The sequence below is a fragment of the Odontesthes bonariensis genome, chromosome 16, assembly GCF_027942865.1.
Source record: "Odontesthes bonariensis isolate fOdoBon6 chromosome 16, fOdoBon6.hap1, whole genome shotgun sequence".
In the NCBI taxonomy this organism is placed as follows: Eukaryota; Metazoa; Chordata; class Actinopteri; order Atheriniformes; family Atherinopsidae; genus Odontesthes; species Odontesthes bonariensis.
In genome coordinates this window covers 21889225-21906340 of record NC_134521.1, presented here as the reverse complement: position 1 = coordinate 21906340, position 17116 = coordinate 21889225, and the positions used below count along the sequence as shown (strand labels likewise).

The following is a 17116-nucleotide window of genomic DNA, read 5'->3' as shown; positions in this document are numbered from 1 at the left end:
TGCGCCACTGAGCCCAGCAGATTTAAATTAGAATCAACAGCATACCAAAAGCCACAGATCTGAGCTATTCCTGAACAGTTTTATTTAATATGCGACTTTAGACACCTCTAGTTTGAGACAAGTGTTTTCACATTCAAGTACACAGTGCCTTACGTCAACACCCCAATCTGAGAAGGTAGAGGTTTTAGATAAGGCAAGAGGAGCAAAACCTGCAAGCGATATAGAAGTCAAATGGTTACATAGTGGAACCTGGTTTGAGACATATTTGAAATATACCGTCTTCTATAGATTATGCTGAACCCAGAAGGCTTGTAGTATAATACTAGATGAATGTACTACTCATCTATTTCCAGCATTAAAAACAAACTGGCCCCAAAATCCCTTCCCTCATGGTTATAAACTCAAAACCAGTTTGATACCAAACTAAAATAACCCGAGCAAAACCAAATCACCAGTCACCCCCAAACTATCGAGAATCATTTCAACCGTTTGTGCATTATGACAATGGACCCGACAAAAACGGTAAACAAGATATGGTATCCGGGAACAAAAAATTAAGGCTAGTCATAACTGTTTTTGTTTTTTTTCCCCACAAAGCAGCGGCAACATGTTCTTCATGTTGTTTGAGAGGATGTTATTTCAGCTTTATTCAATCAGTCCAGTTTCTGAAAGTACCATCAATTAGAAAACAAACAAAAAAGGGAAAAAAAATAACCTTTTACATTTCTGAAGCGACAACAATCATTCACCTTCTCATCTTTATCCCGTATGTGCAAGAAATGTGCCAAGTCTTTGGTCCCTCTTCCAATGAAGAACAGACAAGTACCAAAACATTCCATTAGAAGTCACTGAAATCTGTTTATAACAAAGTTACCTTAAAAATGGCACAGTCACAGAGAGAATAAGACATTTATGACCACTATAACAACTCAAAGTAGCCCACTGTAGCTCCTTATCAAATCTGTCATTCATCAAAGCAGACATGGACACACTGTACCGCCTTCATGTGTGTGTGTGTGTGTGTGTGTGTGTGTGTGTGTGTGTGTCAGCGGGAGGGGGCATGGTGACCTAAATGTATCCTCCTTCATTAACTTGTGCTGTAACATCGAGAAAGAATGGAACGGATAGAGAAGTACACAGAATTGTTCTGTCAGAGATAGAGAGTGCATGCATTCCTAAAATGCAAACCGTAGTCCCAGTTCATGTTCATGCCCAGCGTCACACCTAAAAAAAAAGACAAAAACTAAAAATCCCTTTTTACTAGTGATTCTATCTGTATACATACACACACACACACACACACACACACACACACATATATGTGTGTGTGTGTGTGTATGTATGTATGTAAATAGTATATATATATATATATATATATATATTTTACATTTTTGTGGTTGGTGTCAAAAGTCCCCCACGTCTTTCTTATCATACATATTTATGATTGGCTACAGTCTCAATCAATCACAGCATGACCTCCAGCTACATTCAGGACCTTCTGTAAAAAGTCTGACAAATTCTTTACAATTCATTAAAAATACAGAGGCAAAAATATTGGTGATGTAACAGTCCACTGTCCTGCAGAGGCTGCTCAACCGTAGCTCGACAGTTTTTTCTTCTACACAGCTAAAGATAACGTCCCTTCCCGCTCAGACGCTTCATTCTGTACAAATCTCAGCCTCTGGCCTCTGTATGCCCAGGTCAGTCTGGATGAAGGCTCCCTGGCCCAGAGCCGTGGAGTACGCTCTGTTGCTGTGGCTCACTGAGAAACCCGGGGCTGGATAAGAGCTGGAGCCTCCATGTTTTTGAACAGGGGCTTTCGGCTGAGGTACTGGGTGGTAATCGTCCAAGTTGTCGTAGTGGGACTGCACCGGTTTAGTGCTGAGAATCTGATAGGCGTGGTCTCTGTCTGGGTTCGGCTTGCTCTGGCTGTAGTGCTGCTCCTCTCGGACACTGTGTGATCGCTCCGGTTTGGAGCGGGCGTGCTGCTCCCTGGGGGCTGAAGGCTGGTCGTCTGTACTGTGGTAGCCACTTGGTGTTTTTACTTTCATCTGGTGGTGGTCAGAGTCGGGGCACTCGTAACGTGGTTGGACGTTCCTTTTGCCTGGAAACTCCTGCCGGTGTTTGGACCGGCTGCCGTCCTCTCCGGCTTCGTACTTGGCCTCGTGTCGGCCGCTCTCCTGCTGATGGGAGAGACTGTGGCTCAGAGTGGTAGGAAGGGAGTGAGAAGATTGGCCTTTCTTGGAAATGCTTTGATTGGAAAGTACATCTGACTTGTCACCCATTCCGCTGCCATGGACATTCTTGTCAGTCTCCATGTACACGAGGACGTCGGGGTCTGCCACCATGTGTCTGGGGAGGTAGCGGCCATCTTTGCTCTCGGATGCTAACAGTACACCTTTACCAGGGTCTGATTTACTCCGCAGATGCAGGGTTTCATAGCCTGATATATCTGCTGGTGTGAACAAGCCCACATTGTCGTACTGCGAGAGGACCGGACCTTTAATCTTCAGTCTGGCCCGGCTCTCCCTGCGGATGGAGTGCATGCGGAGCCTCTCTGCCTCCTCTGGATCCCACGCCAGGTAAGCAGCAGCTTCCTTGCTCCCATGACTCGGCGGCATGTCCCTGCTGACAAAGCTATGCTCCTTGCCAGGAGGAAGAACGTGGTGAGCAAGGTAGTGGTACCCAGTTGCCTTTCCACCTGGTCGCCCAGCAACAGCTCCAGCATCTCGGCCGCCGTAGGAGTGGAAGTGCCTGACTCGGACAGTGCCATAAGGGTCTATGTCGTAGTAAGGCGAGTCCAGAGGGCTTGAACCAGAGTACGGACTGTAGCGATACTGGACCCGTCCGTTCTCAAAGTAAGGCTGCAGCTGGGTGACGTGGTAGTCGGTTTGTGAGGACTGCTGTGAGGACTGCTGTGCGGGCTGCTGTGCGGGCTGCTGTGCGGGCTGCTGTGCGGGCTGCTGGTAGGATTTACACTGGTATACAGGCCGGTGGTAGAAGAATATGTCGTCGTCTGGGGGAACTTCAGTCCTTTGAATGGGAACTGTGCGAATGGTGGAAGGGACGTGGAGGGAGTGCACTCTGCGGATGGTGGGGTAGCCGTGGGTTCGGTCATGGCTATAACCCTGATGCCCAGGCCCTGGAGATACATACACACCGCGGGGGTTTCCTCTCAGCTTAATGGAATGGTGGTAGGACCTGGGCCCTAAAGTGCTGTATCTGTTATCAACTCGAGCACTGTAAGGTATCTGAGGCTCAGACTTGGACACATAAGAGTGCGGGGTGACGCTGTCTGGTCTGTAATGGTGTGGAATGGACTGTGGGCCCAGAGGAACAGGCCTCTGGTGGTAGTAAGCTGCTCCTGGAGGTTCAATTAAGACTGGTTCTCCTTTAGCATAGTAAAGGTAGGCAGGCTGGTGTGCAGAGGATTTACGAGGAGAATGAGGATGGGGTGACACAGCTTCCCCCAGATGGCCAGCTGGAGAGCCTTCATCGAAGATGTGGTAGGAAGCTTCACTTTGGCTGAGAGCCGCTGCGGCCAGCTTGCTCTCCATGGTGCGGATGGGAGGGGCTGGAGGTTTGAGTCCATGGCAGTCATTATGCTTTCCAGACTCTGTGCAAGGCTGTACGGGCTTAATGGCCTCCCAAGGCTTCTCAACAGGTTCGGCGGATGTGGGTGCTACTCTTGCGCTGGCCTTTGAGAGATGGGGCTGGGAATGGATTTGTGCGGGAGGCTGTGACTGTGCATGAAGCGGTGCTGGAAGATGAGACTGAATCTGAGCTTGGTTCTTCTGCTGAGTTTGTGTTTGGTGTTGTGGCAAGGAGACCGCCTGCTTTTTGGGTTTATGAGCTGTTGGAGGTGGCTGTTCTGATGGTTTTGGAAGGACGGGGGGTGGTGCAGCCTCTTCTGCTTTGACCTGATAAAGAAAACACACAAAAAAGTTAAGATTTTTTGCTGTGGGACAAGAGGTTTACCAGCCCCACACACACCTCCTCTGCATGCTGACCCGTGTCACCAGTCTACTTTGGTTACCAAACTGTTCCACGATGTCTGTTCAGCTACTGAGATTGAAAATAGCAGCTTGGATGTAGGAAAAAAAGGAGTTGTGTTGAGCTTCTCATTTAAATGTCAATAAAACTGAATGATCATATTTCCTTAAATGATTAATTATCCCTTTTGTGGCTATTGGCTCATGATACTCAACAAGTTATTTATTATTGATGGGATTGCTGTGAAGTGCAACCCCACGTCATGCTGTCTGCTTAATCAAAGTTCAAAACAACAGGCTCGACTGTGCAGGAGTTCATTATCTTTGTTGTGTTTTTCTAGCCTGATAAACCAGCCTAAATGGATTGGATGTCTAATTTAGTCTGGCACCGATCAATGGATACAACGGAACATTGTTGATGAGCACAACCCGTTGTCTTTCAAACCGCGTCTGTGCCTATAGGCCAACGCTCTGACCAATCAGCGCAACTGACTGTGACGTAGTAAGCGCGACAGAAAGCTTTGGTGGGAGGGGACTCTTCCAAAACTGATGCCAAGCACAGATTCTATAATAGGACAGATACGCAACTCACGGTGCATTTCCGGTTTCCAACGAGGCGATTTTGGTTGCAGTTCCACCCTCTTTCCACATGGGGCGCCCAATTTTGGAGACCAGAATGAATGGAGTCCTATGGAGCTATACGCCCTTTCGTGCCCTTATCTCAAGATATAATTTTTTCTCTAGTAATTCGAATGTTGTTTTCGAAAAAGGGTGTTTAGAAAATACCCATGGCTGAGTTTTAGATTTTTAGAGCCACTCATTTGCTTAAAAAAAGGATTTGAAGTGTATATGACGTCATACATAGCTGGTCGACCAGCTGTCATTAGCACAATGCTAGCGCGTTGTGGACAACAAGAAGCCAACCAGTAAGAAATCAAAGCGATATATGTACTCGTTCAGTAGATTTTTTACTTGAAACCCATGTTGAGCTCTCAGAAACTACATTCAAATCTGAGCGCTCTTGAGGAGACTTAGGTGAAACTGACCATTTGTAGCATCTAGCTCCATAGGGCCCCATTCATTCTGGTCTCCACCGACGCTCCCAGTGGAATTCTGGTGGAACTGCAGCCAAAAAGCCGGTACAATGGGGCTTAATACAGAGTGGCAAGGCTGTTCGTTATAATGGCTGTGTGCCAAGGCTGAATCAAACGAGCACTGTTCCATTGCCGCCGCCATCTTTCTTGTTGTGCTTTCGCTTGTCTAGGTTCGCTTCCACTGCCCAACGTCGCACTGCTCTGTCGTCACTCCCTCAAAACCCCGCACCAGAACCCTCTGGCCCGCCCGCGTTGATTCAAAACACATCTCTGCGTTGTGATTGGTTTAGTTGCCATCTGCCAGATTCAGGGCAGTATTTTCAAAATGACAAGTGGATCGAGGCCAGACCCAACCGCAGGCAAAACATTTTGCCGTCCAGCAGTTGGCGCTGGTTTTCCAGGCTAGTGTTTTTCAGCATTTTTAACATTCAGAGCATCTAAATGACAAGAATACCACCCAAACTGCCAAAAACACAGACCCAAATAAAAAGCTAAGAGGAGAAATGTCAGTGAACAGTAAAACTGCCTTTTTCTTTAAGGGTAGTAACGGATGTCTCTTATTTCCAGAAAATAAATACCGGAGTAAATTGATATTACCATCATTGTGGCAGAACTGAAATCTGTGAAATGCAACTGGCTGATATTTGGTGAATAACAGCTTCTTTATCAAGTTCTGTCTGAATCGTTCTTATTGAATACAAAATCAATGTATGCCGACTTCAAATGTACACATTACATACAAAAATGCCGATATTTACCTCAGCAACAGACTTTGGTAAGACTTTATCTTTGCAGCTGCTACTGGGCATGGTGGCTGGAGTGGCACTGGATGAGCTTGTGTGAACTGGAACCTGTCCCTGGACACACTGCTTTCTTTCTGGACTTTTCCTGGTAGGAGAAGTCAGATTGCTTGAGCTGGAGAGTGGGACGCACTTGTAAAGTGGAGTGTTTGGTGGGGTGGAGTCTGTTTCCGGCTGAGTCCGAGACGGAGTTGTAGAGGAATTGACGCCGTCTGATGGCTCGGTAATCCTGCTGGTTAACCCTGGTTGCTGTGGTTTGACTGGAGGACTGGGTATGGATGGATAAGATGAGGCTGTGGTAACAGCTGTAGCGGTGATGTTGGGTGGTGGGGAACAACTTCTCCCTGCTCCATCCTCAGAAGCACTCTGGGAACGTGGGAAGAATGAATGTACCAAGTCCTGAAGGTTGGAGGCCTCCTGCTTCTGCACAGGGGACACCAGTGTGGAGGTGTCTGCGGACTCAGAGGAGACCTGCTGGGCTGACTCAGCCAGGGCCAGGGCCAACATGCGGGCAGCATTCTTAGGAGGTGGAGGGGGAGGAGGGGCAGAAGTAGGAGCTGTAGAGCTTAGGGAACGAGGGGTGAGGTCCTTTGAAGAGTCTGGAGTTATGACTCCTATCAGGAACAAAAAAGACATAAAGGAGGTGCAGTTGAACAACGAGTAAGCAACAGAGCAGTAGGTTGAAGTGGGAGGAAAGTTCTAAGGTGCTTTAAGAGAAGGAAAGGGGTCAGTTAAGCATGCTGCTTTGGCAAGACAAGAAAAAGATTAATTCAAGATGAAACCTGCCAAAAAAAAAAAAAAGGTTTATATCAACTAATCTTAAATCTAAAAAATGATAAACGAGGCAGTGACAAGTCAGAAGCATGCCACACACTGCAGTTAGAGAAGTCAGTTTCTGGTTCATACCTTGGTGGTCCTGGTTGCTGGCAGCTGGTATCTGCTGCACGCCGTCCTCTCCACTCAGGTCTTTACTATCCAAAATGTCAAAGGCTGTGAGTTTAGAGTGCAGCTCCATCTGAAAAGCTTCACTCAGCGACAGCTCCGCTGCCCTCAGCAGCACGCTGCCCATCAGGGGAGGCGAGTCCTTGGGTCTCGGAGGAGGAGACAGAGGCTGCGAAGAGACAACCTGTCCAGCCGTATTCTTGTCAAGTGTCTCTGCAGAGAAAAGCTCTGAGGTGGCAAATGGTGTCAAAGTGGTGGTCTTTGCACATTTGATAGGCGAGACGGCCTGTGTGGGCTTATCGGTGTAAGAGTAGGGAGTGGTCAGTTTCTTGCTTTCTGCCCTCCCTCCCTCAGACAGGCTGCAGTCTGTGGATGCCAAGGGGGAAGTTAAGCCGCCAAGGAAGGAGGCAGAGATGAGGTCAGAGCCGTTGGTCTTGCCACAGATGGTGCCAGGACTGCTCTTTGACGTGGGGCCCTCGGCCCCAGCTGGCAAGTCATCTAATGGGAAGGCATAAGAGGTGTCGGGGACACTGCACTGGAAAGACATCGGGTCAAAGTCTAAGGAAGCCATGCCAATGTCTGGCGGGCTGAGGTCCACATCTTCACCTGCTGAGCGGGGAGGTGAGATGAGGGCAGGCACACAGATGGGCCCGTCGTCTCCGTCGCTTTCCTCCGTGGCATCAAGGTTATCGTACGAGTTGCAGTGCTGCCGGCTGTCCAGCAGCTCGCCGTTGAAGGAGGCTGACAGGGCGTCACTGCTGGAGCGTGGCCGCCGAGGACGGTACACCTTGGACTCCCCTAAAGGAGGAAAAGAGCCTAATCATAAATAATATTCACTTTTTAACAGAAAAGAGAGCATGAATAATATGCTCTGGGCAGCACTGACATATTTAGCCAAGTTATGCTGAGTCAAAGTACAGTGGAGGACAAATAATTACCTTCAACATTGTGCAGGGAGCTCAGTGACTCTTCGCTTTTGGCTGACCTTAATGTTGCCGTGTCTCCTCTGCCTCCTGAAACAAATCAGCAAAAAACAAATCAGTCACGTCTTCCAGATTGAGCTCTGCTCTCTGTACGAAGTTCATTTTGGTTGTGATGGGAGGACTCACCGGGAAGAGCCATAGACTTCAGCTCGTTGGGCTCACTGGGGTTGCGATGCAGCTTGCGCTTGGACATGGATGAGGACTTGCCCAGGTTGAAGAAAGAGCGCCAACTACCCACAGGAGACTTCTTGGATTTAATTGGAGGCCTTTTCCTAGGAATCGATTCAGACAGTTTTTGTAATTAACAAGACGCATCGCAAATAAGGATCTCACAGAAGGGACAAAGTAATCAATGATTCAGTTTCTGAACCATTTACTTAAAGTGTTAGTTCGCCATTTTGCACATTAAGCCCTGTTTGGGGGTATTCTGGGATGAGTTAGAGATGTTCTGATCACAATTTGGACATTTGGTGCTGAACGGAGCATTTAGGTATCCACTGCTGCAGCCCCCCCACCTTTGCATTGAGTCAATGACCACTCAAGCAAACAATCATAAAACGGCATTAAACTTTCGTTTGCAGAGACATGAAACTCACCGTGTGGTCTGTGGTGGACAGCGATATGTTGGCTCGAAAATCACCGCAAAATACGGTTCCAGAGAAGTTATATTACCATTATTGTCCGTCTTCATTGATTTGTATTGGTTTGACTAGTATTACTCCGCGCGCTGTATGTCGCTGGATGTCTTGCTGCTGCTATTCAACGGTGTCCGGAAAAATAGGTCCACCAAATGCTAAAACAACTGTTAGAAGGCACATTTCGCTGCGATTTTCGGGTCAATTTATCGCTGTCCACCACTGACCACACGGTGAGTTCCATGTCTTTTCAAACGAAAGTTTAATGCCGTTTTATGATTGTTTGCTTGAGTGGTCATTGACTCAATGCAAAGGTGGGGGGGCTGCAGCAGTGGACACCTAAATGCTCCGTTCAGCACCAAATGTCCAAATTGTGATCAGAACATCTATAATTCACCCCAGACTACCTAAAAACAGGGCTTAATGTGCAAAATGGCGAACTAACCCTTTAAACTTCCTGGACTGCAAAGCTTTTAAGCTGCTGCAGGAGGGAAACTATACCAGCAGAGGGAGACAGAATCACGGATTTTTGTCTTTTCCAACATTTGTGAAATAATGTTGACAGGAGCAACACTGTAAAATAAAAGCCTTTAAACTGAACTTTACATTTTGTTTTACAAAGACCGATCTAGAAGTAAGACGAGTGAACAAACCTCTCGGTGGGAAACTCGATGACTGTATGAAACTTGCCCTGCAGGGCGGCCGGACCTTCGCCCACCTCGATGTACTTGCTGTCTTCAGTGACGGGAGAGTTTATCTGAGCCTGGGTCCTGGCCTGGGCTTCCTCCAGACTCAGAAGTTTTGTGGAGGGTGATGAAACCAGCAGTGACTTGGGCCGCGACAAAGAGTTGTGACCTGGTGATGTGGCAGGAAGACCATTAATGTCCAAAGCTACAGCCAGCTGACAGTGTGCATGCAGCAGCCTGATGCCTGTGCGTACCTGCTCCTTCTCTTATCAGTGAGCTCAGTTTTGTGCTGAAGAGCACATCGACGTGGTTGAGGATGAACTCCACCACTACAGACTGGATTCGTACTTCCATGAAGGCTGCTGTACCGCTGAAACATGCAGATTCGATCTGTTTGGACCTGAAACAACAACAACAACAGACAAAAGACAGGTTTAAATAAAGAGCTCTCGTAAAAGTCAGTAAAGTTTTGTGTGAAAATGTTCAGCATCATATAACACCCTCACATGAACACCTGCTTAAATCCTTTCATTCAAGCAGAATATATATATATATATATATATATATATATATATATATATATATATAAATAAATAAAACTGGGAAGATGCAAACATAAATACAAATAGTTTGTTCATTTTTAACAAGCTTGAAAGTGAATATCTGCCATGAGCAGTTTTCTTCTCATTTTAAGTAGTCGTCAGGAATAGTTCTCCAGGCTTCTTGGATGCTGTATTGTTGTGTTGGGCTGCTAACGAATTGCCAAGAGATAAATTTGAAAATTGGTTCTTTGAAAAGTTGTTAGACAACAATTTTTCATCCCATAGTTGAGTTTTTAATGCTTCAGTGAATAATATGTCTATGTTAAGTGGCTTAAAAAACCAAAACATTCCTTTGAATATAGTCGGGTTCAATGAACTGGACTGAAAATGAGTGAAATAGTAGCTAATGTCCAAAGAAATTAGTTGAAAGACATTCAGAAAGTCTGGAGAACTGTTGCTCAAGACCACTTCAAAAAGATTACAAGAAAGTCTGGCTGCCAGGAAGAAAAATAGAAAGAACCGAGGGGCTGCTCATTTTTGCACGGTGCTGTAAAACAGACAGTAATTGAGATGTACTCGACACTAAAAACTAAAAATCCACAGCCAGCCGAGACAACTTTTAGGAGATCACCGATGGTGCATTCCTCACGATGTAAAACATAAAAAGAAGATCTCACCTCAGCAGGTTGGGCGCCCAGACGATGGCCAGGTTCTTACTGTGCATGTTGGTGATGTAGCTGAACGCTGCCAGGTGGGAGAGGTGTCTCATAAGGAACTCCAGAGTTCTAGGAATCAAATATCAACTCAGTTTTAATTGGCTCCCACAACGGATGTAAAGACTAATGTCCACAGCGGAGCCACTTCTTAAGGTCAGCGTCTCACTTTTCAGCTAAAATCTTTCGGGAATCACTTGCAAATTTGCTTGTGTGCGTCTATACAAAGGCTGGATTCAATTAATCAAGGCAAAGTTCAGCAGATGATGCCACTGAGCGCAGAGTATCAGCACATAGAGCCGTGGTTGTAACACAAGCAGACGTATGCAGCTACTCTGAATGTACTGTGCATCTGTAAGGATGTTCAGTGGCCTGCCTATGGGGGGCAGTGTGCCCCCATACTGACCTGTAATGCGGCGGAGGGAGCTGCTGGATGACGTCGTGGATTTTGATGAGCCGCTCTTCATCCGTTGCCGCTGATACAGCGTCCTTCACAGTGAAAACAGAGCAAGAGGCGGGGAGATGGTGAGAGGGGACATACGCAGTGTATCAACATCAAACTCACTATTGTGACATCGTAGGTGCACGCCGCTACACGGTGCATAGAGGGGACATCAAGTTGAGGTCATAAAGCCCCCTCCTCTTCCCTGCTGCCATAACAACCAGAAAACATTTACTTCAGCCTCAGGGATGGCTCAGTTGTGCTTGGAGAAGGTTTCTTTTCCAAGTCACAGAGAATGGTTAGCTGTATGTGTAATGACAGGGTGTGTCAAGCACAACACGATTATTTTCGGGGTGTCTGTGATTTATAGCGTGTGATGAATTTTAAGAATTCCTAAAAGACAAAATCTGCGGAAATTGGTTGCTTATTTTACAAAATAAATGAGGTCATAAGTCTCAAGTCTCATCTAAAATGACTCTTTAAGGAATGTTTATGGTCTAAATGTTGAACACAGAAACATCAACAACCCAAATAAGGGTTTGCAGTTATGTCAACATACATTAGAATAAAGGGAAAAAAAAAACTGGTGCATGACAGAGGAGACATGGTGGGGTTTTGCTTACAGAGAATTTCTCATAGAGCTGGTAGGTCAGCAGGGGGTTGGGCAGCTCTCTGAAGTAGAGCTTACAAAGCGAGCCAACACAGTGGATGTCCTGGATGTAAACATCTTTGGTCAGGTCGGGGATCTGCTCCGAGTCAAACTCATGCCTGGGGGAGGAGACAGAGACATGCGTTGATGAATAAATTCTAGATTTTTAATGGACAGATGGAGCCGGGACACGGTTGAGTCATAGTTCAGATAAAAAAAATAAAGGAAGGTGATCAAATCTCTGCTAATCAACAGAATAATTTGTATTTGGGGTCAGTAACTTTATTTTGTTTGGTTTCACAGTGAAGAAGCTGAGATTCTCTAACCACAAAAACAGCTGCAGAAATGCATGTTTCACTGTATAATCTGAAGACAAAACATGAAGGTGTACGCTCCAGAGAGAATAACGGAAAACTCAAAAGTGCAAATCCTTGCAGAATGTTACAAACAGAATAGCAATACCCACCGAACAGAGTACTGATCAAAAGTCATGATTCACCCCAGTTTTTAAGATTTTCCTTCCAAGCCGCCAGACTTTCTTGTAATCCATCCAAGTGCTCTTGGACAATAGTTCTCCAGGCTTTCTGAAGTTCTTTTAAAGTTTTTCTTTGGACATTGGCTGTTTAAAAAAAAACAAAAACTCATTTTCAGTCCAGTTCTTGTACCTGAACATTTTCAAAGTAATGTTTTTTTGTTTATTAAGCCACTTCACACTGACCTATGAATCATTCAAGCAGAAAAAAAAGGCTCCTAACCCCAGGGTTGAAGTCAGGTGTAGTTTTAACACATAACAAAGTCAAGAAACTATTTTGAATTGTATCGTGAGGTACTTTGTTATAGCCTGTCACAAAGATGAATAAATTAGCTGAAAACTTGGCATATCTCAGCATGGTGTGCAGTGTGTCTTTAAAAATATGAGGAAACTGGACAAGTGGAGGACAAAAGAAGAAGTCTCAGGCCTAAAAAAAAAATATATATATGTCTTCAGCAGATGAACAGTATCTGAAAGTGATGTCCTTAAGAAAGAGAAAAAAATCCAGCAAAGACCTGACACAGGACCTGAGAGATGCATCTGGACCTTCAGCTGATCCATCTGCTGTTGGCCCAAGCCAACAGAAATGGGCTCCATGGAAGGGTGGCTGTAAAGAAGCCATTCTTAAGGAAGGGAAACAGGGAGAAAAGGCTGAGCTATGCCAAATGAAGTGGACTGAAAATCAGTGACAACAGGTCTGATGGAGGGATGAATCCTCCCCAGAGCCCGGACCTCAACATTACTGAAGCAGTGTGGGGTCATCCTGACAGATGATCAACAAAAGGCAGCTGACATCCAAAGAAGAGCTTTGGGATGTCCTTCAAGAAGCCTGGAGAACTATTCCTGAAGACTACTCAAAGAAATGACAGAAAGCTGGTCAAAGAGGGTTCAGACTGTGTTGGAGAATGAAAATGGTCGTACTTAATACTGACTACCAAGCTTGCTGAAAATGTACAAAATCTGTTTCACTGCACCCACTTCCTGTTTTCTTAACATATTGACTCCCAAGTCACGTAAAACTACGTTTTTACTGCCCATGCGTTGGCTCCCAAATGGTAAAAATACGTTTTTACGTTTTTTTTTTATGGATTCTGAATCTATACATTCTAATGCACATTCTGTGTGATTTTTGTAATTATGTGATGAACAGAACTGACATAGATGGCAGTCAAAAACTGGTGTCATCATCTGGACATTTTGATCATTACACCAATGGCTTTGCTAGCCTGGGCGAAAGCCGACTGTTGACTCCGTCAAACAGTCTGGAAAAACCCAATAGGAATCTGTTTCCATGGAGGGTGGGACCTTACTCAGCAACTTAAATTCATTGGAGTTCCCTTAACCAATCAGTAATGTTTAGAAAGGACGTAGGTTATGCGCCGAGGTTCATGCTTGCTCGCGAATCACGCTTCCCACATCCGCTTTCATTATACCGGTACCATTTGATAAATCAAACTTTTCCCAAAGCCAGTTGGAAGGAGAGCTACGACATCCTTGCCACTAACAAAATTGACGAGGCATTCCTCTTGCTCTTGTTTTAATTGTATAATGCTCTCCAGAGTTGAGACAACTTCATGGATAGCTTCTAGCGTTCTTCCGTCGCCATGTTTATTTCCGCTGCGGTTGAACTACAATTATATGGACTACAATGGACTCCGCGCGTGAGTTCTGCGTCACCACTCGCAACTGTTTGCTGATTGGCAAAACACTGAGCGAACCGAGGTAGGGGGATTTGGCCAGACTATGTGCGGAGCCAAAATCTTTGGGCGGAAGTACGTAGGATGGCGTCGCCAGTCTCAGCTTTCAAACGAGCCATAACATGTTTCAGTGGCCCTATCACATAATATGCTGTGACTGTACAAAAAACGTCAAAAAATGGTTTAGAACGCTGGGATTCTACGACATAATTCCGTAAACACCGCCGGTATTCAATGTGTTAATAATATATGAAAAAATGAGGGTCAAGATTTCTGCGAAGTGCTTTGTGTTTAGATGAAAACACTGCGTTACTTTGGAAACTTCTCAGAACATCAGAGCAGCATAACAACACGTCCACAAACAAAACAACATTATTTTCAGAAACGGGATCCGCCGCACAGCTCCGATTACCAAAGATCAACTTCTTAACCGGGTGTGACATCATTCAGCATTTAAATCTTTCTCATGAAGAACAACTGGTGTCATTTTGTTCCGTTTCTTTTTTTTCTCTTTCACAGATGGAGTTGGAATTCACACGTTATCATCTTTTGGATGAAGGCCACATCCGGATGAAATGTGTGAGCTCCTCCTAAGACTGACCAGCATGGACAGATCTCCGTGCTGCGATCTGTCAAGTTGGCGTACGTCTCCTTACCGCAATTTCTGGATATTTGAGGCGATCCCAGAGAGCCGGTAAATGCCGTCCACCACGCCGTGCTTCTCAATGAACTCCGTGCAGCTCTTGAGGACCTGGGGCACTGCCAACAGAAAACACAGCATGTCATCCCTTCTCAACCTCTCTCATGAGCTTTTTAATGGAAAATGGCTTTTGAGACTTCTGGATACATTCAATACAGAGATAACCCGTCTTTGTGTGAGAGAGCTTATCACTTAAACTCAGTTTTCAAGTCTGTGATTGTATGTTGAAAATGGACGGACAAAAAAAGAAAAACCTCAAAAACAAGACTGCTCTTCATTCTTAAGCAACCACGAATCATAGAGAATCCCAGTTAAATGGGAGACAAGGTCAGTGTGTGCGTGTAGAAGGAGGTTCCCAGGCTTCCCACCATCACACATCATTCAGAGGGTGACAGTGAGTGGGACATTCGCTGAAGCAGCTGTTCTGACAAATTCCATACAACGCTCAAAGAGAAAACAAGGAAACAGTCTGGTCTTCTCCAGCTGCGGAGAGTACAGACTCAGGAATGTGTAGACCTACCAATTCATTGACACACAAATATGATTCTATACATTTAAGTATATGTGAAGGTTTCTATCTCTATGAAATAGGAATCCGATGCTGCATATGAAGTAACGCGTGGCTTTCTAAGTCTTATAGATTGTCTCTAAAACCAAACTGCATTGAATATTAGCTGAATTTCAAGTGTCATATCGTCTCCTCAATGTTATTTACTTCACTTATAAGGAGTTTAAATACGATCAACCAACACGAACAATGAAATTTCAGCGTGGTGTCAACATGAACTGAAATTAAATTATTGATTACTGCCAACATCAGAGTGGCATCATTGAGATGATCAGAGATGGAGTTACAGTGTAACAGCAGCACTAAACTAAAGGGACTCCATTCTCCCCCCGCTCTGTCACGGAGACCATCGCAACGGCTCACCTGCCGCCGCCCCGGGCACAGAAAGCTCAGATTAACGTGTAAATGGATTTTACAGCAGCGCGCGGCTTAATTACAACCAGAAAGAGTTGGTAAAGAATGTGAGTGCATGCAGTATGTGTTGCTTTCAGAAAACCATTAGCTTACATCTCACCCCACTGAAAGCTGATTTTTATCCTCTTTAACAGCTATTATCCCCAGCTTCCTGTCTTAACACTAAGCTAAAAAGCCACGGGTTTGTAGCTTTCCATTAGTGACATAAATATTCTTATGTCACCGACCGAATAATTAGACGCTCATCTTTAAACTATATACTCGGATAGATATCAGGAAGAATGTGGCAAGACAAGAGGTACGCAAGTACATAAAATCCAAGCAGTGTTTTTGGAAATTTTACCATAGAAAAAGTCTAAACAGAAGCAGGAAATACAGACTTTTGTTCACAGGCAGCCCACGTAATGCTAACTGGCCGGTGAAGCCTTTTTCACACGATATACACAACATGTTTAATTGCCTGCTAAGGCTTCCCAAAACACCAAAATAGCACTTGAACGCACCACAAAGACTACTTCCAACCAGGATGTGCATCCTGCACCTGTGCAAGCAGACGTAGCTCGCCACTGCAGAAAGTGCTTGTCGTACACGTTAAGATAATAAAGGAGAGTGGAAGACCAGGGGAAAACAAAAAAAGTAAACAAAGGAGCTTGTGCTTTATTGTTTATGTCAAACAGCGCTGCTCTCTGCTAATGTGTATAGAAAGCGACATTTTAGTTAGTTAGCTAGATTATACGTCCCAGAGCGGATTATTCTTTTTCACAGATTTGTACACCTGCCATATATACATTTATAGCATCTTATGACACTTATGGTATATTATGGCGGAGGGAATCAGGCTGCCTTGTTGCACCTCAGTGTCCCGTGTCCAGAGGGAAGTTTATCATTTATTGGTCATTTTACCACAAACCTTCGTCCAGTAATGATGACAGTAACGAAAGAGCCACAGTGCACCCATGTGATATTTATGGTCTGCACGAGATTTCACAGAGCATGAAGTTTGGTACAATATATTCTTTATGAAAAATGAATATCAGCCTGTGGTTGTGTAAAACGCAGCGGTGGTGGATGGAAACAGGTGATCAAACTCTTTAAATTTGTTCATTTCAGATGCTGAGAACCATGCGTTGGCGTTGCAGCTGATCATCACTGACTATCATGATACCGAGTGACGCTCACATGTTTCCGAGTCCAGATCTAGTCAGACTACTACAGTAAAAACACCAGGGGGGTAACTCGCACACAACACAGACAAGCTAGCTGCTGCCACATTAATGGAAAGCAGAACGTGTGTGAAAAGACCTGAAGAGTGGAAGCGAACAAGGGGGAATCTGCTCGTAAGCGTAACTCACCATCATGTCCTGAGTTGAGGAGGTGTTCTCCCAGATCGCAGCCAAACACCCTCTCCCGGAGGATGCCCCTCTGCTTCAGCTTCTGCTTGGTGGGCCTGGACTTCATGAAGGAGCGCAAGAAGGTGATCAGTTTCCCGTGCTTCTTAGATACTGAGGAGTCGGAAAAGGAAGGAAGGACATATCTTAGATACCTTGCAGAACGGTTTATTGCTGCACAGTAACGGCAGGCTTGACACTGACTCACAATTCACTAAAACTCAGTCCATGCACCAGGGAGAAACACCCCAGACAAGTGGCTCAAAAGCTGTGCCATTGTGCACTTCAGTTTCATTCTAATGCAAACGCTTCCTTTATGCAAGCGTAGTTTCCTTGAAG

The 17116-nt window shown here is 45.2% G+C and overlaps 1 protein-coding gene across 7 annotated transcripts in view; it reads right to left on the bottom strand.

Moving 5' to 3' along the window:
* Window positions 1-60: 60 nt before the first annotated feature.
* arhgap32b (Rho GTPase activating protein 32b) overlaps window positions 61-17116 on the bottom strand; it is a 110488-nt gene continuing 93432 nt past the window's right edge. For 5 of the 7 annotated variants that reach the window (XM_075486586.1, XM_075486589.1, XM_075486590.1 and 2 more), the window contains 12 exons: window positions 16742-16891; window positions 14364-14466; window positions 11453-11597; window positions 10794-10876; window positions 10352-10459; window positions 9387-9532; window positions 9100-9301; window positions 7938-8083; window positions 7767-7841; window positions 6793-7644; window positions 5845-6500; window positions 61-3920 (listed from right to left, as the gene is read on the bottom strand). In XM_075486586.1, the coding sequence (XP_075342701.1) occupies window positions 1659-3920; window positions 5845-6500; window positions 6793-7644; window positions 7767-7841; window positions 7938-8083; window positions 9100-9301; window positions 9387-9532; window positions 10352-10459; window positions 10794-10876; window positions 11453-11597; window positions 14364-14466; window positions 16742-16891 (4928 nt within the window). In that variant the 3' untranslated portion in view covers window positions 61-1658. The remainder of the gene's footprint in view (window positions 3921-5844; window positions 6501-6792; window positions 7645-7766; window positions 7842-7937; window positions 8084-9099; window positions 9302-9386; window positions 9533-10351; window positions 10460-10793; window positions 10877-11452; window positions 11598-14363; window positions 14467-16741; window positions 16892-17116) is intronic. The other 2 variants (XM_075486588.1, XM_075486591.1) reach the window with 1 other exon arrangement.